At 52.2% G+C, this 26994-nt stretch overlaps 1 protein-coding gene across 4 annotated transcripts in view; it reads right to left on the bottom strand.

Annotated features, from left to right (window-relative positions):
* Positions 1–26994, bottom strand: part of Mpped1 (metallophosphoesterase domain containing 1) — a 77888-nt gene that overhangs the window by 10237 nt on the left and 40657 nt on the right. For all 4 annotated transcript variants that reach the window (XM_075960197.1, XM_075960194.1, XM_075960195.1 and 1 more), the window contains exon 4: positions 12049–12274. In XM_075960197.1, coding sequence (XP_075816312.1) covers positions 12049–12274 — 226 coding nt within the window. The remainder of the gene's footprint in view (positions 1–12048; positions 12275–26994) is intronic.

The following is a 26994-nucleotide window of genomic DNA, read 5'->3' as shown; positions in this document are numbered from 1 at the left end:
CTTTAGAATACCACCTATGAACGCTCAAGCCAGGATACTGGGGTGCCCAGGAGTCCCTGCACCAGCTTCTACCCCAACCCAACACATGGGCCTGGCACCACCTCCACCTGCCACTGGCCTCACCATCCAAGGCTCCTTGTGGCTACAGAGAGTGGCCCATCAGAATTCCGACTGAGCCGAAGGCAGCTTTATGTCCTGAATCCCTGTCTTTCTGTTCTAAAGTAACCATTGGAATAATTTTCTTACAGAATGATAGTTGCCATGACAACCAGAGCAAATTTTCCTTTTCTGAAACAGATGTCTCATTTAGTTGAAAATTAGAATGTGAGCAAACCCATGGGAAAAATTAATTCAAACTTTAACAGAGCGCTGAATACAACGTAATCTCTCCGAGGTTAACCCCTTAACAGCTTTTCTGTGAGCTTCTGCTAACCTTCAGATCAAGCCTAATTAGGCCTGCTTAGCCAATATAAATGACCTCCTTGTGGCCAATCATTACGGGGTCCCCCTGAAGCGTGAGGTTCGGTTCCCTGAGAGCTGATGAGGCTGCCGACACTCAGCAAGCAGCTGAAGCAGAGCCTGTCCAGCCCCAGTTTCCGCTTCCTCGGAGCAGGCATTCAGCCCCAGAGTGAGCATGGTCCGTAGGGCTCAGCTGGGGCAGAGTGACCCCTGGCTGAACCCATTTCCTGAGCCTAGCCTGTAGGCAGTGGAGACCCCAGGTGCTCCTGAATCAGAAGGAGCATCCACAGAGGGGTAACTCAGGGGTCTCTCAGTCTTCCCGCCTATGGGGGAGGCATCTGCCACCCTGGCTACCACAGACACAGAAGCTGGGGTGCAGAGCCATACCTAAGGGACACAGTCCATAGCCAGGCTCCCTCTTCCAACCCCAAATGATAAAACGCCACCCTTCTACGCTATCACCCTGCACGTTTAGTTGCCCAGTTAGCAACTGGGGTGGAACTGCTGGAGGTCCTCCTTCGTGCACAAGGGACTGTTGGCGCGGAGAACACAAGTGGCGTGGCGTACCTGAGGATGCCCAGGAGCAGAAAGGACTGGGGTCAGGATCCCACACACCTGTATCCCATGCCCAAGCCTGTGGCGGATGCAAAGAACCCCCTGGGGTAGGCAGGCACCAGCTCCCTCTTCTACAGGAGCTTCCTGCCTGAGCGGCTCCCACAGGCTGCTGAAGCCTTCAGCTCCACTGAATAAAAAAGAGGAGCCTGGGTTCCTCACAGGTTCCCTGGGACTCCTCCAGATCCCTCCACAGCTCCCCGTTGCCTCCAGGACAGTCCTCTTGGCACACAGGGCCCTTGAGCCCCCCCCCCCCGGGTTGACTCAGACTATCCAGCTCAGGTCCCCATGAAGTTCCCACAACAGCCTTGACTGCGATCTCTGCTCTGTATGTGACCACGCCTGTACCTATCCCTAGACATCGTCTTCAGCTGTCCCCACAACCGAGGTCCTTCCTAACGTCTCATATTCATAAGGCCCAACTCAAAGGCCATCTCGTCCAGAAGTGTCCCCTCACCCTCCTCCTTAGGCACTGGATCCCCATCCCTACCTTGATGGTCTGGACCATCACAGGTCCAGTGTCCCTTACAGCTGGCAGAGGGCAGGGCCAGGGTGGCCCTAGGGGAGGTGTGTCCAAGGAGAGCATGAACGGAAACTGGAACAGGCCAGCAGGTGTTCTGCCTGACTGCAGACACCAAAGATTTGCATATTAGCACCCTCCCCATGCCCTCCCCTCTGCACCCTCCCCATGCCCTCCCCTCTGCACCCTCCCCATGCCCTCCCCTCTGCACCCTCCCCTGCATCCTTCCCTCTGTACTTCTCCTCTGCACTCTCCTAGTGGGAGCCCTGCCCTAGGCTTTCCAGTCAAGCTCCAAAATGACAACAATGCCTGCCACCTGCTGAGCTCCCTGCTGCCTCCCCCCTCTCAAGGGCCTGCCTAGGTGGCAGTGTGTGCCCATTTCACAGAGCAGAACCTGGCCCCAGTGACATCACCTGCATTCTGATTCTTGGAAAGCTTGACTGCCAGGAATCCTCACTACCTCCACCGTGGACTCGGGTACAGAGGGCTGGCCTCCTGGTGGCCGTCCTCAGACACCACAGTAGCCCTTTGCAGGAGACCTGCCCAGGGCTTGCTAATTCTCATTCCCTTCTCTTGAGGCTTAACTGGCCTCGGGTCACCCTTAGCACCCCAGGTAGGCTGTACCCTCTTTGCAGCAGAGAAAACTGAGGCTCAGAGAAACCAGAGATAGGAATATAGCTCCCAAGCCCAGAATCTAGACTGCACAGAGGGGACATCGCCTCCTACTTTGGGAGACACTTAAGTCGGCTGCCCCCTCTATATCCCTGGGTGCTGGCATGCTGAGGCCAGAGGCTGAGGGAAGTGGACAGGTTGTAGCCAGACGCCTGAGGCTGCTGAGAGTAGGCAGCGCCCAGATGTCTGTCACGCATGCACCTGCTGGGGCCACAACCACAGCCAGCAAGTCAGCAGCAGAGACTGTGGAACTGCAGAGTGGGTCCCTTGTCATTCCTAATTAATTTCTCCCACCCTTCCAATATGCAGAATTGCTCATCTTTTGTTTTGCTGGGACTCTGTGCAGAGGTGGCAGATGATCGTCTCTGACGGCAATCTTGAGTGGGAGAGGAGCAGGCGCACAGCAGCCTGCTCGAGAGGACAGGCAACAGTGAAGCAGTGGTTCAGGAAGAGAGACAGAGATAAGGATGGGAAAAGGGAAAAGGAGTGTGTGTGTGTGTGTGTGTGTGTGTGTGTGTGTGTGTCTTTGAGAGTGCATTCTTATCAACAATACCAGTTTAAATGTAATTGTGTGCCCATGTGCACCTCCCTAGTCTACCTGTGCACATACATAAATAGATCATGAGTGTGCCTGTGTGCATGTGTGTGTGTTCTTAAGAGTGCACTCCGATCAAGCATACCAATTTGAATGTGTGTGTCACCGTGTGCGTATTTGCACATCCCTAGCCCAGCTGTGCATGTGGACACATGAGTATGTTTGTGTGCACATGTGGATGTGCAAGCACGTATATAGATCATGAATGTGTGTGCAGGCTTATTTGTTTATTGAATATATTACATCCGTGTATTGAATGTGCACACGTGCACAATCAGCTCAGTAGGGTACAGAAGCCGAGGATTCTCTTCCCCTGTCTCAGATACTGTCATGGACACAGCGTGCCAGGTCTGGAATATATTACATCCGTGTATTGAATGTGCACACGTGCACAATCAGCTCAGTAGGGTACAGAAGCCGAGGATTCTCTTCCCCTGTCTCAGATACTGTCATGGACACAGCGTGCCAGGTCTGGAATGCTCAGTACCAGTAAGAGGAGACAGAAGAGGGGAGCAACAGTGGCCCCACTCACAGGGTCTCTCGGGGCCTGAGCTGTGTCTGGTGCTGCTGGCCCCCGTGTGGCTAGCGCAGGTTGCCTTTGTTTTTCTACGGAGAACCTAAGCCTAGCCAGTCATATAGACGGTTCTCTGAACAGACAGGTGGCTTCTGACTGCGTGTGGGCTGCAGACAATGACAGACATTACAGAGGCGGCCTCGCTGTTCACCCCCATGGCTCAGTGCTCAGCAGCTGCCTCACCTCTCTTAGGTAGGCTAAGACTCAGCCATAGGAGGGCAGAGATGCGTGAGCAGAAACCCAGCCTTCTGCTATCCACAGGGGCCACCAGAGGGCAGGCCAGTGTCGGGGGAGTCTACCCACTCCAGCACCAGCTGAGGCTGTCACCCTGCCTGAGCAGACAGACCCACACACCTGCCTCCTACCAGGGCTGAGATCACAGGCCAGTCCCTCAGTGTCTCTGCACATCCCCAGCTTGCTTGTGACACAAGATGGCATAGTCCTGTCTGTTCATTCAGGACAAAGATCAAACAGAACAGTTCTAGAGAAGCCACCAAGTATCAGGTTGGGTGCAATGAAGGCTATAACCTCAAGCTAATACCACCCAAAGATGCAAGACCCTCCAAGACAGATGCTGTGTGGGACTTCATGGGAACGGTCCTTAACATCAGTAGGACAGCAAGACGCTGCCAAGCCAGGGAAGGGGAGAGAACAGGTGTGTGACATACCTTCTTCAAGTTAGGCCCTCAGCACTTCAGTAAATGAGCAGACCACAAAGCCCGCATACAGTGCATACCCTGATACAGTGCCGGATCTTCTATCAGAGACTCCAGAGCCCAGAGCTCCAGCAATGGTCCCCAGCCCACAGTCAGGATGTCCCAAGCCAAGACACCAGCATAAGCACCTGCTTATGCTGGGCACACTCCCAGACTGAGGTAGGCAAGCCCCTCTGAGGGGCAACACCCTAAACTGCATCAGACAGGCTGTGTTCCTCCCCTGGCGAAAGACATTCACGTAGCACCTCACTGTGGCCATCCTGAGGGCACCACGCTTCCCTCCCTGGACCAGCTCCCCTTGATCCTTGTGGAACCTTTCTTCGTGGCAAGTCACCTTGCTTCCTAAGTCTCGGTGCCTTCTGTAAAATGAGGGACAGGTGGAGACCCCACTAATTGTCTTGGGGATTATGCTAAGACAGACACACACCTGTCACATCAGCAGGCTTCCCCGAGCACCATCACAGGCAGACACAGTTCCCAGGCTGTTCCGCTCCTGCCCCAGGCTGTGCAGCAGGCCTGCTTAACTGAGCAAAGTAGGAGACTGGGGATAAAGGATAACATGAACGCCCACCCCGGGCCTGCCCACGGAGACCACTAGGGCCTGCCCATGGAGACCATGAGGACCTGCCCACAGAGACCATAAGCGCCCACTTGAGCCTGCCCATGGAGACCATGAATGCCCACCCCAGGCCTGCCCATGGAAACCACGAGCACCCACCCCAGGCCTGCCCACAGAGACCATGAGTGCCCACCCCGGCCTGCCCACAGAGACCGCAAGTGCCCACCCCGGCCTGCCCACGGAGACCACGAGTGCCTGCCCTGGGCCTGCCCACAGAGACCACGAGCACCTGTCCACAGAGACTACGAGTGCCCACCCTTGGCCTGCCCACAGAGACCATGAGTGCCCACCCCGGGCCTGCCCACAGGACCATCAGATACTCGCTGCTCCATGCCTGAATGAAGATCTGTGGCTATCTACTATGTAAAAGCAGCCCTTATTGTCCCTACCCCCAACACAGGGTAGTCACAGCCAGCAGCATATGAGACACCAACTGTGTGCCATGCAATGGTCTGCATCTGGCCTCTTTGAACTCTAAGGACAAGGGGACTCCTTGTGTCAACCGTCTCACAAAGCCAAGGTTCCAGCACAGCCACACTGCTGGCACCGACACGCTAGGGTGGGTTCTCAGTCCAGCCTTGCAGAGTGCCCCCCTGAAGTTCTGGCTTCTAGAGACAAGAGAAGCCCTCTCCTTAGGCCTCAGGGTCCAGCCCTGATGGGAGGCAGCCCAGCCAAGCACAGAATCCGTATCTGAGCCCAGCCTCCCAGGCACAGGTCCCGCCGCCACTTCCCAAAGTTCCGTGTCTCAGCAGGTTTAGATCCCTTCTTTCAAAATACCAGAAGTAATTAGAGCAGATGGGCCTGCTACGTGCCAGCTTCACTCTCTCTCTCTCACTCCTTTCTCTCTCTCTCTTTTTAAAATCAAGGCCGTTTTTAGTTAAATGAGAACAAAAAATGCATCCAAAACCCATAAATGAATAGGGTATATATGCGGGATTGGGGGGGGGGGAAGGCAAGGTTTTGCAGAAACTGTCTCCATCCTGTTCCCGCAGTTAGTTCTGCCCCAGAGCCACTCTGGGTGATGGATGTGTGCCCAACGGCAGCTGAGGGACCAGCAACAGTGTCCAGCGTCCCACAGAGTCACTGTGTGCCCTGGAGGGAGGCAGGTTTACCCCCAGATTTTTGCCCTTTCTTTGCCTTCCAGATGTTGGAGGAGAGCAGGCCCAGGTCAAGGGCACAGGGAAGTAAGCAACTGGCCTTCGGTGTCCTAGGGAGAGTGGACAGTTTGGTGAGACAGGAGGTGGCACTATCAGGCCATGGTGTGCAGAGTCCAGCATGGCGCAGGAGCCTAGCGCATGAGGAGTTAGTGATGTAGGCCTGTGGCGGAGCCACAGACAGATGCATGCACAGGCGAACGGTCCAGGCAGGGCTTGCAGTGACTGCCCCACGGCTTGGAATCTTCCCCACTGCACACTGATCCACTGGAGAAACATTTATCAACATAAGCCAGGTACCGAGCCGGGCTTTGAAGTTAGAAACAGAGATTACGTGTGACAGCGGCCCCTGGTCCCGAGTGTTCCAGAGAGCAGAGATGATACTGAAGAGATGATACGGTTGTTAGGGTGACCTATGACACTCCCATCCTGTTCCGAATGAGCTGGTGGAGGAAGGGGGGGCAAGAGCAGACCCAGTCTGCCTTGTGGAGGCAAAGCAGAGCACAGACTTTTCCTTCATGGTGTCTGCCAAGGGTGTCCACAAGAAAAACACGAAGTAGGGACCCCCACATACACACTTCACATCAAACACCACCATTCCCAGTGGGTCCAGTGCCCAAGCCCGAAAAGCTGGCAGTAAGATTCTGGGGGGCGGGTAAAACAGAGAGTCTGTGTAAAAGGGAGAATCCTGTCAGCAGGACACAGGAAGCCCTTGCCAGGAAGAAAAATGCAGACATTCGATCACACCAAAATCCAGGTCTTCTTTAAGTGAGAAGAGGCAGCCTGAACGGCGTCAAGTGGCCAAGGACTCATTCCCCCACTCAGACATACCGAGACACTTTGGGAAGCACTAAGAAAGAGAAAAAAACAGGGCTGGCCAAGGGGACAACCCGGTGATAAGGCATGAGGTGATAAGGGAACTTGCCTGTCATGTGTGAGATTCTAGATCCCATCTTCACGTCACCAAAACCAACCAAAAGACAGACTATCCCTGCCCCAAGTCATGGACTAAGCAGAAGACGTAAGTGCTTCAGAAAAGAGGGATGTGGGCGGCCAGAAACCCTGAAGAGGCTCCAAGCCCCACCACAGCACCAGCACCCACCCAAGAGCTAGTAAAGCCTTATGGTACCGAGTGTTGGCAGGCGGATAGGTAAGCAACGGCTGGCAGGGGACGTCACTTGGAAAACTGGCTTAGCTGAAGAGCACAGGGGGCGGAGGAAACGACGCAGATGAAGTGCTTGAGAAAATGTGAGGACCAGAGTTTGGATTCCCTGCACTCAGGTAAAAGTGAGAGGGCTGGGGCTCCATGCAATTGCAGCTCGCGTGCAGACCCCTCATGCAGTGCAAGCGGACCACCTCTTTCCTAAGCCACGGGGCTCTCGTACCGCAGTCCTGCGTGTGTTTTCCTACCTTGATGGCAACCGGCTATCATCCCTACACATGCTGTGTAGTCCACCCCACCCCAACACCCTGTTGGTATATCCATGCCTCTGAAGCCACGAAGGATACCTGAAAGCCATACATCACCAATGTGTCCAGGGAGGGAGGAGCAATAACCCTCCCATCCACGTACTGGTTAGTTTTAATCATCGACTTGGCCAGTCATCTGGGAAAGGAGTCGCGATGAGGAACTGACTGTAGATTAGGCTGGTCTGGGGTGTGTCAATAACCATCAGTCAGTCTGTCCCACCATGAGCTAGCTGCCCTAGGGGTAGCTGACCAGTGCCAAGGGGCATCCACCTCAAATCTCAGGACAGAGCTGAGATTTTACTCCAGGTCTGAGTGGAGTCCATAGCCAGGTCAGAGGGTTCTCAAGCTATGAACACACATCTAAGGGCTGGTTTATACCACTTCTATGTGTGTGGCTTCTAGCATCTCTGACACCAGCCACTGAGGGTCCCTTCTCCACCAAGGGACCTGGGAGGGTCATGTCCATCCCTGTCCTGTGACTCACATCATCATCACATTTACTGAGGCACAGGCCTCAGGAAGGCTCTACAGCTTGGCCAATGCTTCTGCAGCTCCGTGGCAGGACTGGAATCTGACTCCTAGGTGACAGGGCCAGCTCACCAGGCCAGAACACTGGCAAGACTCACAGAGGCCTCACTACCAGGGGCATGATGGCTGCCCCCAGGGCCTCCTGAGACAGGAGGAGGGAGGGCGGTGTAACCCCAGCAGTGACACAGCTCCTCGGTGTGCATGCACAGGGTGAGGCTCTCCTGGAGAAGTCACAGGGAGGCAGCAGGCCCCACCCATCCATCTGAACATTGCAGGGGTCCTCAACCTCCCTCCCTGGAGGGACACTGAGCAAGTTTACTCTGGAAAGTCTGGTTCCCAGTAGCTTGGGGAAAGATTGGGCAGGGCTTCTAGTCAAGGGCCCAGGAGTAGAGGCTCTGCCTGCCCAGCCTGCAGTTTCTGTCTCTTACTGTGACCCACACTGGGCCTGGAAGAGACGCTACAGTGCCCACAAGCCTGGTGCCCTCTCCAGCCTCGTGGCCTTTGCCTATGACAAACCACACCCTTCCCCACCTCCTTAGCTCTGTGATCTCCTCAGTTCCCAGCTCTCTCCATGGGTGCTTTCCCAAGACCCCAACTCCCAAGACTTCTTCCTGAATCAGAGGACAGCTGCTGACCGCCATTGTGACCAGGGCAGGAACCCAGACAGCAGTGTCTACATTGGTTGAGTTCCCACCAGGTCCATGGGGGCTCAATGGGTGCCAGGTTCTCAATGACTACTCATGGATGACTTGATACATTTACTGATGAACCAGGGGAGTGAGTCTCAGGCCTCCAAGTGCCCTGGGGCACCAAAGTGGTACTTAGGAAAGTACTGCATGACCTCCACACAAAGGGCAGAGCTCACCAGCAGCTGGCCAGGAGCTGGGGCACCTCTGCCTTGGTAGTCCCGGCTGAACCATGTGCCTACCTGAATTCTTTCCCATCTACAAAATGGGGTGGTTGCCAGCCTAACCCTCAGCTGGCATTAAAGCTAACCCCCTTCTGAGGATGCCCCCCTTGATCATGAGTTGCGAGACCCATGACCCACTGATGGTGCTCCTCTGTCCCTTCATCCAGACACACCTCAAGCCCTGCTATAATGTAGTGGCATCGTCTTTCCATGACACAGTGGGACCAGAGGGGCTGCCTGGAGTGGTGGTGCCTTGACTGTCACAGCCTGTGTGTGCAGCACACTGCCAGAGACGCAGCCTCCCCAGCATGCGGGTCCCAGAGGAGAGGGGACAGCTCTCGGGACTAATTCTGCAAAAGCAGATCCAAGCAATCAGCTCATAGCAGCTGAAGGTGTAGTGAAATACTGCCATTTTATCAGGCTGTGTGTCACCTCCCGCCACCTGCTCCCAGCCCTAGGTGGCCTCAAGGAAACAGACACTAGGCCAAGGAAAGCCTGGTCCTGAAGCACAGACAGACTGAGAAATACAGGGGCCCCTCCCCTAGCCACACCTCCTTTAGTCCCAGTTCTAAAGCCCATTGCAACAGAGAGTGTTCTGGATTCCATCGAGCCCTTTCAGGAGCACAACTACACTTGCTTGCTGCCCCCTGCCCCCCCCCACATCCTATCTATTCATGTGCTCCTGCTGACAGAGGTCTGTGACCAGGATAAAAGGGCCCCTTGATCGCTGGGCCTGGGGGAAGCCAGGAACTAGAGAGGCCAGAAATGTCCACATTGAAAGTCACAGTGGGGCCACTGGTGGCTGGAGTTCAAAGCAGCTGAACAGTAGCTGAACTGGCAGCTGGCCTCCCCCAAGCCAGCTCAGTGACGGACTATGACCTCCCTTGGACAGAGGATCACACACCTAGGAAGCCCTAGTTCTGAGCCACCCAGCTGACTATCAGGAGGGCTCTGATGAGTCTGTCTGCTCAATGGTCAGACCCTGAGAACCCTACCCACCTCCCCTAACCCCCTCATTCTTCTCACTAGACCATGTAGGAAGGGCATCCTATCTTACAAGCAAATAAAACAGGTCTCCATCCTCTGAGCACTTATGGCAATTGCCATGGGTTCAGGGGAGCCCTCTGACACCTTATGGCCACCAACTGGAGGAGAGCACACTGCCACCCCTTTTCTGAGAGGTCACACAGTGATGCCCAAGGTCACATAACCTACAAAATGTGAGGCTAAAATTAAACTCAGTTGTTTTGGTTCCCAATCATGCATCTAACCTTTACAATACCTTTTCTTAAGGTGGAACTTGTAGGGGGTGTAGTGTATGTGTGTGCAGTGTGTCATGTGTGTGTGGTGCAGTGTATGTATGTGATGTATGTGTTATATTGTGGTGTGTGTATAGTGTGTGGTATCTGTGTGATGTAGTGTGAGTATACAGTGTGTGTAGTATTGTGGGGGAGGGGTGTATGAGTGTGTGTAGTGTGTGGCATCTGTGTGGTGTAGAGTGTGTGTGTGTGTGTGTGTATATATATATATATATACATACATACACTCATATATATATATATATATATATATATAGTGTGTGTGTGTGTGTGTGTGTGTGTGTGTGTGTGTGTATGTGTGTGTGGTAGGTTGTAAACCACAGAGCAAAGAGCCAGTCCTGATTCTTGACCTCATACACAGGGCCTCCGCCTCTCACTGGCCCCATTCCACCTTTGCCCTGTCCAGACTGTGCCAGCCTCAGGACCCAAGCCTTTGCTCGCGCCTCCCATTATACCCTCCTGCTGAGCTGCTGCATGAGCCGGCTGCTCCAGACTGGCCCCTGTGGCCTGCCAGGCAGCCTCAGCCACCTTCTCACCTCCTTGCTCTTGGTTTCAAATCCCACACATCCTTAAGTGCCCAAAGAACCTTCACAGACACCAGAGAGTACATGGAACCCTTAAGCATCACAAGCCCCAGGCAGAGACAGCAGGCTCCCCCTGGAGAACGGGTCAGGCTGGCACCTGCCTCCCCTCCTGGGCTTTCTAAGATCCAGAAAGCCCCATAGCCAGGGGCATCAAACATGACATCAGGTTTCCCTGATGTGCTGTATCTGCATGGCTCACCTAGAGCCCTTCACCCTGCAGGTATCTATGCCCAGTCAGTACCTCTGCCTCCCTGCCTACGTGAACACTTGTCCTCTCCCAAGGCTGGGGTCATCCATCTCCTCTGAAGTGCTTCCCCTCACCTGGCCAGCACTTCACACCCCATGGCCACTCAAGGGCCAACAGATCTGTCTACTTGTAGAAAGATCCAACAAACCGGCCCCACAAGAGCATTGTGAAGGCTTCGGTCCATGGACCGTGATGCCACAGCCAGCATCACCACCATCTTGTTCATCACCTGATCATCACCACCACCATCCTCATCGCTACCAACCTCACCACCACCATCATCATACCATCACCACTGCCGCCATCACGACATCATACCCAGCACCATAATCATGACTACCGCTGTAATCACCATCACAACCACCTTCGCCATCATCCCCATTGCAGTCAGCAGCTGCACCCTTACAGTGAATACCACGTCACAGACACACTGACCATCACAAAGACAGTCCGGACCCATGGTCACTCTGAGCACCACCCAACCCGGTGAGTTCTGCGAGAAGTCCCAGCCTATCCCTGGGTCTCCATCAGAATAAGGCTTCACTGTGCATGTTTCCAAACAGCTGCCGTCCCCACACAGAAACGTGCGTGGTGAATCCAGCTGCAGATCCCACATGCCTTTCTCCAGTTAGGTAGATCAATCGTCTTCCCCACGACCACACACCGTTCTGTGGGAGGACAGAAGACAGGCAGAAAGGGGAGGTCCCTAGTGCTAAAGGATCATGTTTAATGTCAGAAAGCCAGGAAGCCCCTCCCCTACCTGTCTGTGTCACCACAGACGGTACAGGGAGTTGGAGACAATGGCACCTTCCTGTGTGTAAAACAGAGGATGTAAGTGATGTCACCCTTCCTTGATTCCAAATGGGAAACTGAGGCCCAGGGGTAACAGTGGCCTGCCTAAGGTCAGACAGAGAGTGAGAAAGGCAAAATGAAGTCCCAGATCCTCTGTCCCTTTTGCACTGGCCCTGAGTCTCAGCTTTGGGTCCCTAGCACCTCTAGGAGACTGGAGTCACCGCCACCCGCTCTCTCGCCGTAACTGGTGGTGAAGATGGGAGCCAGGCACACTCACCACGGGGAGCCGTAGATCCTGAAGCCACGCACCGTGACCTCCGAGTCCTGCAGGTAGATGCAGTTGGTCAGCAGCGACTGGACATTCTCATAGTTCTCCGGCTTCAGCTTGGACACGGATGGGAAGTAATAAAAGTCCTGCTTGATGAGGTCAGCCATGAACTCCTGGTCGAAGGTCAGCTCGTGGTTGCCCGCAATCACGATCTTGTACTCGTAGGGCAGGCTGCCTGTGGGGTGGACACGCACAGAGCAGGCTGCTGGCAGCCCTTCTGGAAGCCACAGAGCCATCTAAGGGAGAGAGCTGGGAACATCCCCACCCCCATCCTGTGCTGTGAATTAGAGGAGGCAGAGGCCCCATCACTGCCCCTGGCTCTACTGGTCATCAGTCCTTGAGCACAGGAGCAGGGGCCTCCCCACACCTAAACTGCAGGGTGCCAGCCTCACCCTCTCTGCTTCCAGGCTGCCACCAAGTCTCTCAGCTCTCTCCATCTTGGGCTCCTCAGCCTACACATCCCAACAGAAACTGTAGCGCCCCATTCAGACCTTCAGAGATGCTGCACCCAGGAAACCCTGAGTGCCCAGCGGCACCGACATGAAATTCACAGTCAAAACAAGGGCCAGAAATGCCCAACCTTTGGAACGCTACGGGGTGATGTCACCCACATAGTTCACACCGAGAACCACATGATCAAGTTACAAAAAAACTAGCCGGGTAGTGGCAGCGCACACCTTTAATCCCAGCAGGAGGATCTCTGACTTCAAGGCCAGCCTGGACTACAGAGTGAGTTCCAGGACAGCCAGGACACAGAGAAACCCTGTCTCATAAATGAATGAATGAATGAATGAATGAATGAATGAATGAATGAATGAATAAATAAATAAATAAATAAATACATAAATAAAAACAAGTTACAAAAAAACAGGAGGATAATAGCCTTGGAGTGACAGGGCCGTGCCTATGTACAGGCCCCCCACCACCCCATCAGCCCAGAAAACGCCATTCTCCCTGCCCTCGCTCCATGCCCAGGCTCCACGCTGCTCAGCCCTCTGCCTTGGCTGCTACGCTCAGGAAGCTGTGATGGCTCTGGAAGCCCCAGTTTGGATAAAAAACCAAAATGTTGGCTGTGGAGATTGCTTAACTGATGACATGTTTGCTCTGCTTTGCTGCAGCCCCGGAACCCATGTTGTTGAGTTGTTTTTAAATCCAGGTCTGATACTTGTAATCCCAGTTCTTGGTGAAGTGGGGAGAGGTGGGTCCCTGGGCTCACTGGCTAACTGCCCTAGCCTACCTGCTGAGCTCCAGGTCAATGATACACCCTGCCAAAAAAAATCAAGGCAGAGAGTGCCAGAGGAATGACATGGAGACTGACCTCTGGCCTACGTACACACACACACACACACACACACACACACACACACACACACACACACACGCACTCACACAAATGCAAACACATACAGCCTACATGTGCACATTCACAGAAGAACCAAGTTTGGTCTGCTGTCTGTCTTCTCAGCAACCCACACTCAGGATTTAGAATCAGATTCAACAACTGTGTTGAGACTCGGTCACGATGTGCACTCTGGGAAGAAGCTTGATTCTACCCTCAGGGGTCTTCCAGGGCAGACAGGTCAGGCTTAGGGCCTGGTGACAGGTAATACACTGTGAATGTATTCACTCCCTGCTGCATAACCCGCGAAAGACAGAAAGGTGAAAAATTCAGGGGACACGAGAACGGAAAGGAGCCCCTCACCCACCCTAGCCCCTCACCCACCGAGTCTACCTGAAGCTTCTCGCCAGCGGAGGACCCAGGTTGCCGACATAGTCAGTGTCCCTTTCACACGGAGATCCTCCAAACGACATTAGCGTGGCAGCAAGCTGGACTCAGAGCCCGTGCATGCCACCTGCAATGCGCCCTCACTTCTTTCCGCGTGTCACCTGCAGTTTCCTGCGAGTCTCGCTAACAAGGCAATTAACTTTGTTCACAGGGAAACCAACTCTCAACTCCCTGCGTAACCCTGTGACCCAGGGCTTTACCTTATCAGCCATGATCCTAGCTACTGTACTCCGTAAGCCGCCCTCTGAAGTCAGAGAGACCCTTCGAAACCTTTGGAGATGTAAGTTAGAAGCCACTAAAACACATCCATGACTACCGGAAGGACAGTTAAAGTCAACTCCTTCTTTCTCTCTTCCTCCTCCCTCTCCCATACTCTTTTCTCTCTCTCCCTCTCTTCCCCCAAACCTGGGGTACAGTAGTGCATACTATCTTTTGCCCAAGTTACACCCCCCCTCTAATACCCAAACTTAAAACTGTCAAAATTTCTTCTGGGGCTAGAGAGATGGAGGAGAGATGGCATAGCAGTTAAAAAAGCTTCTGCTCTTCCAGGGAACCTCAGTGCTATCCCCAGCACCCACATCGGAAGGCGTTCACAGCTGCCTATGACTTCAGTCCCAGCGGATCTGACGCCCTCTGCTGGCCTCTGTAGCTGGTGCACTTGTATGCCCACAGACACAATTTTAAATCTAATAAACCCTGATTCTGCTCCTCACTCATTTGCCCTGAAGTTCTTTCCTGTAACTTAGCCTGGCACGAACTCCCCAGCTCCCCCTGATAACACATTCTGACTGTACCCAAACAGAACAATCTAGTAGCTGGTGACACACTTCCCCAAGCCTGCCCCGCTGAGACTTCCACAACCTGCCCAGCCGCTTGTCTGACAGTCAAGACAAAACTGAGAGCAACCACTCATTCTCCACCTGGCCAGGGCAGTGTGGCCATAGGGGACCCCAGAGGTGCACACATCCCCAGTCTGCACACTGGCTCAATCCCCCCAAGCCTGCTGATCAGCTCCGGGAAGCCATAATGACGGGACAGGTTCGAGTCCCTGGTTCAGTTCCACTATTAACCCCGTGTGGCTTCACACCAAACCATGCTTCGGTTTCCTCACACATGAGAAGGAAACAGGAACACCTCCCCTGTAAGAACTCTGGCTCCACAGAACACATGGAATGGAAATGGATAAAAACTTTTGTTATTCAAAAGGAAAAAGAAATCAACTCCTCTGAGCCAGAATTTGTCCAATAGAAGCTACAAGCCCCATCCCCTCTCCAGATATATTTAGCTTGGTACAACTTTGTTTTTAATTGGATTTGCTTCCAGAAATAAAAATTTGAGAGATTCCCAATAAAACTTCACTTATCTGATATCTCATTATTATTATTACTTTATTATTATTAATGTGTGGTGATCCTAGCTCAGTCATGACATGCTGACTATGTACCCCTTAGATCAGATGAAAATACCCATTTTTTCCAGACCCCACCAGTCCTGTCATCTCACAGAGTCCAGTTCACCCATTCTGAGGTGCCATCTACTGTCAGAGGCATTTGGAGCCTTGCAATCACTGTGCCCTGGCCTGGGAGCTCCCAGTGAAGATGCGGAAGATGGGGGCCTCCGAACCCCATCCTGAGGTTAGCCACAGCTTAGCCCTTGCTGGAAAGCCCCAGAATCAGGGGAGTGAAGGTGTTAGCTCCGCCCATCTCTGTTCTTAGCATAAGCCTGGTGAATAAAGCCACCAGCAGCACTGTAGCTGAGTGAGGCAGGTAGCTGCCAGAGCTGGGGACCAAGGGGGCAGAGCGGCAGGGAGGAGCAGTACAGACCACCCATGTCCGGAGCCCACGTGGGCAGTTGTCCCGGTGTCATGGAGACCTTGATTGCCCACAGAGTCATCTGAGGTAGAGGTCATCAAGTGTATTCCGTGTCTGAGGGCCTCAGAGCTGAGGCCTACTGGGGGGCCCCACATCTCAGAGTGGGGACAATACTACAGGTGTTGACCAGCTCAGTACCTCTGGGTCACTGGCTCAGAGTCCTTCAAGGCCACCAGAATCAGCTTGGGAACCTCATCAGCCCTTGCCCAAGCACAGGTGACAAGAGAACCCAGCAAGACGGACACCCACTGGCTGCCACTGTTCCTGATTCATCCTGGCTTCTGTTTCTCAGCACCCATCCATCCTACTTCCAGAGCCGGTGAAGCTGGGGGCGGAGCCACACTAATGGATTTCTGTCATGTCTCTAACTGGGGATGCCACTTAAGCAAATCATCAAATTACACCAACTGCACAATTCCATTTGCTTCTGCAGCAGTGACTCCCTGGGGGCTGGGTGTGCAGGAAGCTGTCAGCTCCCCCCAGGGGCTCCCTCCGGCAGACAAGGAGAGCTGAGGAACAAAGTCTTCAGTGATTATAATAGCGCACCAAGGGTCACTTCCTGCACCCGAGGCCAGGCAGCAGGCCGGAGCTTACCTTCCCAGTCTGACGGGTTCAAAAATCCATTCCCTTCAACAAGATGGGTGTCAGAGGCAGCGCCCTGTCCCTGAGATGGAGATTTAGCCATGAGTCCATCTGTCTGGGTGGTCAGCTGGAATTGGCAGTTCACCAGCTGCCTGTGACCTCTACAGACTCGGAGCATTTTCGTTCATTTTGATATCTGAGCAAAATGGTTTGGCTTGCCTAAGCATAAGAGAAGTCAGCAACAGGGTGACCAAAAACCATGGAGGGCAGCAGACACTTGGCACCCGTGTGACAGCATGGAGGTACTTCCTGAGCCATCATGCCACCTTGTCTCTCAGCAGGTGAGTGGCTGGGTAATTAGGAGGAAGGGTGAGAGGATGGATGGACAGACAGGTGAATAGGTGGGTGGGTGGGTGGATGGATGGACGGACAGACGGACGGATGGGTGGGTGGGTGGATGGGTGGATGGATGGATGGATAGGTGAATAGATGGGTGGGTGGGTGGATGGGTGGATGGATGGATGGACGGACGGACAGACGGACAGGTGAATAGGTGGATGGATGGATGGATGGATGGATGGATGGATGGATGGATGGATGGATGGATGGGCAGATGGATGGATGGGCAGATGGATGGATGGGCAGATGGATGGTTGGATGGATGGATGGATGGATGGATGGATGGATGGATGGATGGATGGGTAGATGGATGGATGGGCAGATGGATGGATGGATGGATGGGCAGATGGATGGATGGATGGATGGATGGATGGATGGATGGATGGATGGATGGATAGATGGATGGATGGGCAGATGGATGGATGGATGGATGGATGGATGGATGGATGGATGGGCAGACGGATGGATGGGCAGACGGATGGATGGATGGATGGATGGATGGATGGGCAGATGGATGACCAGATAAATGGGAGAGTGGGTAGTTAGTGGGTGAATGAGCAGGTGGATGGGTAATTGAGTGGGGAGCGAATGGATGGGTGGGTAGGTGGGGGTAAGAGGGAGGATGGGTGAGTGGATTAGTGAGTGGATGAAAGAGTCAATGGGTAGGTGAATGGATGGATGATTAAATGAGTAGGTGGGGCAGGGGAGCATACGTAAGGGTGGGTGACTGAAAGGTGCATTTTACATGCATGCATGCCAACGTGGGTGGGTAGATGGACACACAGGTAGATAAGCAGAGAGATGGGTGGAGGGACACTGTTAGAGGTCAGTCCACCCTGGGATAGCTCTGACTGTCTCCTTCACATCAAAGGAGGTTCCATCTTTGATGGAGGAAGGTCATTGGCTAATAAAGGAACTGCCTTGGCTCATTTTATTGGTTAGGACATAGGTAGGTGGAGTAAACAGAACAGAATGCCGGGAGGAAGAGGAAGTGAGGTCAGACTCGACAGCTCTCCTCTCGGGAGCAGATGCCTCAGCAGAGATGCCATGCCCAGCTCCCTGGCAGACACACGCGATGAAGGTCCAACCCAGGATGGACATAGGCTAGAATCTTCCTGGTAAGACCGGTGCTACAGTTTATTAGAAATGGGTTGATCGGGATATCAGAATTAGCCAGTAAGGGCTAGAGCAAAGGGCCAAGCAGTCTTTAAATGAATACAATTTGTGTGTAATTATTTCGGGGCATAAGCTAGCCGGGCAGGCGGCTGGGGTGTTGGGGACACAGCCCCGCCACTCCTATTACTACACATCTTCCTGTATCCTTCCCTCCAACTGTTCCTGCCAGGGACTCCCTTCCTTCATCCATCTTCAAGGTCCATCTGTGGCAGATGGAAAGACTGAAAGCCAGACGAAGACTCTTTAGTGGCCTGGTCATCACTGACTTGGGTGAAGCCCCCTCCTCTGACCTAGGGTTATGATCCCTTGCTACAGGTTCCTCTTCTAGTCCACAACCCAGAACCTCACTGACCTGAGTGTGGCTAAGATGCCGGAAGCTCCCAGTAAAAGCGTCACCCTCCCACCCTCTGCCTGCACACAGAGAGTGTGTGCGCCCCCCTAGTGCCCAGCTGTACAACTCCTGCCCCCACCCCCAGCAGAGAAGAGGTCTGACAGCCCCGGAGCCTCCAGTGCCCAGACAGGAGTGTGGCCCCTGGGGCAGGGATGTTCCACAAGCAGAGGTGGGGGTGATCAGAACAGACCATCTAAGACCAAGTCACACTGTCACCCTGGTGAGCCGGGAACGGCACATGCGGGAAGCCAGAAGAGGCAGCCATTAGAAGGTCCCAGCTGGGGGCAGTTGGAGCAAGCAGATGACTTAGATAGCTGCTCCAGGCTCAGGGTAGCAGCCGAGTCCAAATGCCTTTTCTTTGTCCCTGTCTTCCTCAGTCCAGAGGCAGCTGAGACCTTGGACAGCCTGGCCAAATGCACAGTAGGCTGGAAGCCCGTGTTCTTCATTGCTGGACTCTACTAGAAGCCTGAGTCCAGGCCTTCTACGCTGCAAACCCTAGCAGACGTTCTTCTAAAGCTAAATCTCCATCTCAGGGACAGGGCTCTGCAGCTGACAAGAGCAGTCTAGGGACCTGCAGAGGCCCATGCCCTTTGTGGGGTAGAGTAGAAAGTGAAGCCGTTGAAAGGATAGGAGTTGTTGAAGGTCACAGCGTGGGACAGTGGAGACCTAGGACTTGAACTCTGGCCTCCTGATCAGGCAGAGCCTTGACAACAATGTCTTAGTCACTGTTCTATTGCTGTGAGGAGACACCATGACCAGGGAAACTCTTATAAAAGAAAGCATTTAATTGGGCCTGGCTTTCAGTTTCGGAGGCTTTATTTTCATCATGGCAGGGAGCATGGCAGCATGCAGGCAGACCTGGTGTTAGAGAAGGAGCTGAGAGTATTACATTTTGATCTGAAGGCAGCAGGGAGAGACTGGGCCTAACATAAGCTTTTGAAACCTCAAAGCCCAGTGACACACTTCCTCCAACAAGGCCACACTTCCTAATCCTCCTAATTCTATCAAAGAGTTCCACTCTCTGATGACTAAGCATTCAAACATGTGAGGCTATCAGGGCCATTCTTACTCAAACCACCACGGCCAGCCTCTACTGGGATGTACCCCACAAGGGTTTCTGAGGGACAGGAGAACTTTGGGGACACCGAGGAAGAATAGAGCAGTGGTTTGAAGGACACCCTAAGTCCGGCAATAGGAAACACACCAGGTGGCCTTGCAGGGTGCATCAGAACGCTGATCCCCAACCCTTGACCTCAAAACCACCCTCTTCCCCTGGCTCTTCAGAACTGGTGGGCACACCCTATCATGCCAGCACAGTGACCCTCTGCTGTCCACCCCTTCTAGCTTACTGAGGGTGTCTCAGTGGGTAAAGAGACCACAAACTGTCCATCAGGAGAGAATATGAGGGCGACGTGTGGCTTTTTTCCTTTGCATTTGCCAGATGCATAGAGTCCAAGAGAATTCTCACCAAGCTTCCAGGGGCAGCCAGGGTGGGGTACACAGGACCTGCTGGGGGGCTCCAGTGGGAGCCTGCTTCCTAAGTCCTGACATTAATCTCCCTCCAAAGAGGTTACCATTCTTTACTGATACCATGTGCCATGCCATAGGAAGCACTGCCTCCACACGGCATGCTCCCCACACTCAAGGAGAGGCACGCATATTTCTGCACTATCAGTGCAGGTCCCAGAGTGGTGCATTGCGCCTGACGGGATTTTAGTGTGCTCTAAACACAATGACAATGAGGAAAATGCCCGCTTACTGCTTTTTTTCCTGCCCATTCCCCGTCTCACAGAACACAGCGGAGGGGGGGTGGGATAAGAGACAGTGTAACAATCTCTGATTGCATTTTTAGTGCATCACTGACAGTTCTGGGTTTAAACGCTTGCCAGTGTCTGGGAGATTCAAGTTAGCAGACGGCTTAACGTGGCGCACAGTCTAGGGGAACATTGGAAAAAAGCTAGCTCTGAAGTCAGCAGCAAGCTGCCAGCGACCACCAAACCATAGTACACACAGCATGGACCATGTGGGCCAATGATGTGAATGGGAAAACATCCCATGCGTGACCTGGACAGGGGGACAGTGTGAGAGTTGGGCAGGGGAGGTGTGGGATATACCTGCAGCCCTGTAGTGACATCCCTGAGCCAAGCACCAGAACTAGAATGTACACTTGATACATCTTGACATCCTCTGCATGCAGAGGAAGGCAGCAGGGCCAGGTACCAGGCTGCCAAGCGCAATCCCGTCTCTACCTCCCACTGGCTGGCCAAAGAGGGGCTTCCAGCACCCTCACCTGTATCCTGAATGCTCACTAAGCTCATCGTGTGTTAGTGAAGACAGGAAGTCCCAAGCTTTCCCCGCCCAAGACTTGTTCTATAAGCTGTACAAGACAGATGTACACAGGGGAAGGGGCACTCGGTTGCTTAAATCCATGCAATCCCAGGACCCACAGGGAAGCTCAGGCAGTCAAAAGATGAAGTAGAAATGTGGACAAGAGCCTCAGCGGTGGTTTACTCTGTGAGGCCGAACAGGCAAGTGGACAGGCTAAAGGCCACCAGTTTGGTGGCTCTGGGTGGCTCTGGGTAGCTCTGGGGCACAAGAGCTGTTCCCTACAGTACAGTACTCCAGATAATCAGGGCCAGTGGAGCGAGGTCCCAGCTGAGAGCTCCCCACAAAGGGGCTGTGTTGTGTTTGCTTTGCCTGTGGAAGGCTGCTGCTACCTACCCCTGGCCAGTCCAGTCCCTGTAGCCGGTGAGGCTCCAAGCTGTCACCGCATCGGAGCACAGAAAAGCCGAAGGTCCGCATCATACATCGGGACTTCAGCTGATTGCACTGTATCACAGGGTTCTCTGGAGAATTCAGTATCGTAATCCACCTCACAGCCCAGAAATGGGAGCCAAGACAGTGGTGGTTAACACAGAGGCTCCAAAAAGTCCCAGCATTACCCGGGGCACACGGAGGCTCGGGGACCCACACCCACCCTCAGCTCACTGCTGCAGAGACATCGCTGCGGGCGGATGTATGCTGTCACAGCGGGCATTCTGCTAGACTGAAGGCTGGCCCTACTGCACGCAACGGCTCCTGTGGGTCCTGCGTGGGATGCTCCTGGAACCACTGTGCCACGCTGGTGCCCATATTTAAAAGGCAAATGCAGTTTTTCTTCTGTTCCGCACTAATAGCCCAAATGTTTAACTTTCCAACATTTGTTTTTTCTGGGAAATGTTTTTCAAACAGGGACATTCAGTCCTAGCCGTCTTTAACTGTGTGTTTCTGGTGCTACCGCAGTGTGGACCACATCACGATGAAGGGTGCCCATGCTTCTATACCCCTGCATAAGGCTCCCCACAGATGAAGGGAGTCTGTGGGGTCTCCTGTAACCCCAGAAGCCATGATCTGGCAGAATATACGTGCCCAAGCACATACACAAAAGATCTGAAGGAGGAGGGCTGGTGTCCTCATTGGGTTTCCTATCACTGTGATAAATCATAGACTAAAAGCAACCTGGGGGTTGCTGGGGTGGGGGTTACCTGGGTCACACTTCACTGAGGGCAGCTAAGGCAGGAACCTGGAGGCAGGAATGGAAGCAGACACCGTGGAGGGGTGCTGCTAACTGGCTTGTTTTCATGGCCTGCTCAGCCTGTTTTCTGACACAGCCCCGGACCACCTGCCCAGGGGTTGCACCTCCCACATCAGTCATAAATCAGGAAAATGCACCATCAGTTTTCCCATAGACCAGTCTGGTGGCAGCATATTTTCTCTCCTGAGGTTTCCCTGTTTCCAAATGTGTCAAAATCAACAAAAAGCCAACCAGCGTAGTTGGTGAGCGTGGCGCTTGCATGTGGCTGTGGTGGCCTCTACAACTGTTCTGCTCTGATTCCCATCCAAGTGGGCATCTCACCTCCGAGTCACCTGTGTAATCTGATCCATGCACCTTGGACCCCCATTCCTTCCAGCCCCCCTTTCTAATTCATGCCATGTCCACCAGCCAAGTGCTGCTCCTTCCAAGATGCCTTCTCTGTGCAGGCCCTCTCCAGCTGGTCCTGGAAACGAGCTTCCATAGACAGACCCACATCTCAGTCCTTCAGAGATGGCCCCTGACTAACATTTCTCTATATGCCCAGTGCAGGGTAAGTATCAATTAAGTGCCCACATTTCTCTACATGCCCAGTGCAGGGTAAGTATCAAGTAAGTGCCCAATACACATCCCCTGAATGAATGGATGTGGTATCACTGTCCCCGTACAACAGGTAACTAGCCAGTGAGGTCAGATGAATCCGCAAAAGTTTCCCTAGCAAAGGACCAAAAACATTCCAGAAGGTCAAATGGTGGCCACAGATGGTGAGCACCGTGGCTAAGATGTGCTCGGCCACTCTGGCTGCAGTCTGGAAAACATACTAGTTTCCACTCTGGAAGGTAGGCCTGGAGAGCCCAGAGCATGAAGTCCCATATGGGGCTGGCACTGTGAGGCTATGGAGAACCCAGGGCTCAGGAAGAGGGATCAGTTCAGCTCACAACTATCTCACCCTGCAATCTTCCAGAGCCTCTGTTTCCCCAAATGTTGCACTGGGGTAGAAGAAAGGTCCTGAACCCTGAGAGCCCTCTCAGCTCCCTGAGAATCTCCAGGTAGGTGTAGAGGTGGAGGCAGGTCAATGGGAAGGACCAAAAGCCCCTTCCATAGGCCATGTTCCTCTCTCCTAACAGCTGACGCTCCCTGAGCTCAACAAAGTTCAGCCAAGGATAAAAACAGGTCTTATAAGGCAGAGGTCTGGAAGCTACAAAGATGAATGAGCAGCCTGCCTGGGCTGAGCCAAGGAAACGGCAGAGAGCAGGAAGCCGGAAGCTGCTGACAAGCTGTGGCCACAACCCTCAAGAACTGACCTGAGACCCGGATGGGGCAAGATAAGGAGAGTGTGAAGGGAGATGCCGGGACAGTGGCTCTGATGGGCTTCACCACGTCCAGGTAAGTACAGGTCTTTGCTTCAGGGAAAGCAAACAAGAAAAGAAGCATCGCCCACCACATCATCCAGGGACATTCCAAGCTCTCTGTGAGACACGGCCCAGTGTGGAGCTTGGTACCCAGGGGCACTCGGTGTGTGTGTCCCTGTTCAATGGATGCTGAGGGTGATGCCATTAGGGCGGTTCTATTGAGCTGCAGCAGCTACACACACACACACACACACACACACGCACACACACATACACACACATACACACACATACACACACACACTACACATACACACAATACACATACACACATATACACATACATACATACATACATACACACACACACACACACACACCAACAAGACAATCAGCTGCTTTGGGAGAAGCACGATGCTGCACAATGCACAGCCAACCAAACCCCAGGCAAGGGCACGGAGGCCCCATGCTGAAACACGGGTGCTAGTTGTAAGAAATGTTCAAGTGAAACTGGACTATCCGAAGTTAGCAGCTCCCAAGTGTGCCTTAAAAACACAGATGCTTCCTAAGGCTCAGGGGACATCCTGGAAGAGGGACAGAGCATTTGTAAGGGCCAGGGCATCAGGGGGTTTGCTGCGAGATTGTGTCTCCTCGTAATATTAGAAGCCATACCCATGAAGTCTCACCAATATGGCTGCCCAAGCTGAACAAGGATAGTGATGGCACCAACGGGCATGCCACACCAGAAGGGGAAAGCCTATGAGGTCCCCACCCTACACACAAGCTAAGGACAACTGAGGCAAGCTGGGAGCAGGACAGGAGGCCTTTCTCAGGGAAGAGCACCCAACTGCTTGTCCAGTGCCAAATAGTCCTAAAAACACACACACAAGGTTATATTTAGGGATATATATGGATGCACATAAATGCATACAGTAACAATTCGTGAAAAGAGGCCATGAATTTGAAGGAAAGTCAGGGTGGGTATGTGAGAAGATCTGGGAGGTAATAAAGGAGGGGGGAGAAATGTTGTAATCAAATTATAATCTCAAAACTAAAATAAATAGATAAATGAATGAATGAATGAATGAATGAATGAATGAATGAATAAATAAATAAATAAATAAATAAATGGTGCTTTAAAGCAGAATCTAGGAGTGGGCATCGGGAAGGGAAAAAGGCATGCAGGGACCACTGCCTCGGTCATAAGCCTTGAGGGACTCTGTGGCACTACCAGAAAGCAAACAGCATTTCAATGAAATAAAAAGGAGTTCATCATCCACTCTGTAACTTCATCCAGACAGGCTGACTTCTCACTTGCTTTTCCTGTTGCTCCAAAGCCACCAATGAAAGCTGGGCATGGTGGCACACACCTCTATTTCCAGCACTCAGGAGCTGGATGCAGGAGGATCAGGAGTTCAAGGCCATCCTCGGCTACAGGGAATTTGAGGACAGCCTAGGTCGGATAGTTGGTTTTTAATCGCCAACTTGACACAATCTAGGATTGTGTCTATGGGTGATTATCTTACATAAATTGAGGTGGTAATACCCACCCACCATGGGCGGCCCCATTCCCTAGGAAGGGGCTCTAAGCTGCACAGGAGTGAAGAAAGCACACTGAGTAGAAGACACACATGCCTCAATCCATTGCTCTGTGCTCCTGATGGGATGGGATGTGACTGGATGCTTCAAATTTCTGCCTTGGCTTCCCCATGATGAACTGTAACCTGAAATTGTAAGCCCAAAGGGGAAAAAACCTCTCCTTTAAGTTGCTTTGGTCAGGGTATTTTTTATCAGGTCTGCAGAAAACAAAACTAAAGCACTTGACTACATGAGACCATCACACACACACACAAATGAACAAACAAAACATAACCAAAGCTATGTCACAGATCACACTGCTGTAAAGACAGGTGGAGCATGAACTGGCACTGGCTGGCTCCTCGGTGGTCCTGAGGGTCGAGCACTGGCATTGCTGTGGATCAGGTTCCAGAGTGGGTCTGGCAGCCACAAGAGATAGCAGAGCTAAGATGCATCATTCACCTCTGTCTTCTGAGATCTCGCTAGTGTTGTGGGTTAAGTACTTATAAATACAAACCTCCTCCTAGAACTGGTTCTTGCTGGGCTGGGAAGATGTCTCAGTCAATAAAAAACTCACGCAAGGGAGCTGGAGAGATGGCTCAGAGGTTAAGAGCATTGCCTGCTCTTCCAAAGGTCCTGAGTTCAATTCCCAGCAACCACATGGTGGCTCACAACCATCTGTAATGAGGTCTGGTGCCCTCTTCTGGCTTTCAGGCATACACACAGACAGAATATTGTGTACATAATAAATAAATATTAAAAAAAAAACTCACGCAAGCATAAGCTCCTGTGTTTGATCACCAGAGCCCATGTTAAAGAAAAAAAAAGTTGGGCATATCGGTGCATATTTGTAATTCAGCCCTGGAGAGGCAGAGACTTGGGAGGATCTTGGACTCACCGGCCTAACTAGCAAGCTGCAGGCCAGCTTCAAAAACAAGGTTGATAGCTCCTGAAGATTGATACCCAAGTAGGTCTCTGCCCTGCTCACACACACACATGAACACACATGCAAGCGCGCATACATGCGATATTTGCAATGATGCTTTACAGTAAAATATGATCCATTTTGGAATAATATTTCATTAGTAGGTGAAAAGAATGTGTCCTTTATTACTTTGGGTGGAATATTCTATCAAGGTCTTTTAGGTCCATTTGATCTACAAGGTATTTTAACTCTTGGGCCATTTTGCTGAATGCTGATCTAGGTCATGCTTCTCCAGAACATAAAAAATAAGAAAAAAGTCGAGACCAAGATCATCAAAAAAAATTAATTATGAATATCAGAAAAGAAATAAATAGCAAATAAAGAAACAATACAAGGAATCAAAGAGTTAGCTCATGGCAAAGATGAATGCCACAGGTCTGTAAAGAAATATTTTTCAGAAATTATATTAGAAGACATGAAAAAATTCTAGATACATATGATCTTCCAATATTGAACCAAGAGGATTAAAAACTGCTTTAAAAAAAGGATATAAAGTAAGGAGAGTGAAACTGTTATTTTTAAAAGTCTCTCTATAACTGGGTGGATTCATGGCTGAATTCCACGCAACCTTTCAAGAAGAATGAATACTGGTGGGCCTCGGCATCCTCCCCAGGACAGAAGAGATAGAATGCTTCAAAACTTAACCCAGGAAAACAGCGCAGCCTCAATACCTGTGGAGTTTGAATGGAAATGTCCCCACAGGCTCATCTATTTCAATACTTAGTCACTAGGGAGTGTCACTACTTGAAAGGGATTGGGAGGTGTGGCCTTGTTAAAGGAAGTGGGTCACTGGGGGTGGGCTTTGAGGTTTCAGAAGCCTAAGCCAGGCCCAGTGGCTCTCTCTTTTTCCTGCTGCCTGAAGATCCAGATGTAGACCCCTCAGCTCCTTCTCCAGCACAATGTCTGCCTACAGGCTGCCATTCTCCCGGCCATGATGATAATGTATTAAACCTCTGAAACTGTAAGTCGGTCCCAATTAGAATTTTTCCTTTATAAGAGTTGCTGTGGTCAAGGTGTCTCTTCATAGCAACAGAATACTAAGACAGTACCCAAATTGGATACAGGAAAAAAACAATAAAACTATTGACCAATATCCTCACAGATGAAAATATTCTCAATAAAACACTTTGCAAATTGAACCCAATAGCACATTAAGAAGATCATATATCATGACCAAGGTGATCCATCCCAGGGGTACAAGGAT

The sequence above is a fragment of the Microtus pennsylvanicus genome, chromosome 2 (assembly GCF_037038515.1).
Source record: "Microtus pennsylvanicus isolate mMicPen1 chromosome 2, mMicPen1.hap1, whole genome shotgun sequence".
Taxonomy (NCBI): Eukaryota; Metazoa; Chordata; class Mammalia; order Rodentia; family Cricetidae; genus Microtus; species Microtus pennsylvanicus.
This window is presented reverse-complemented; position numbering and strand designations above follow the sequence as displayed.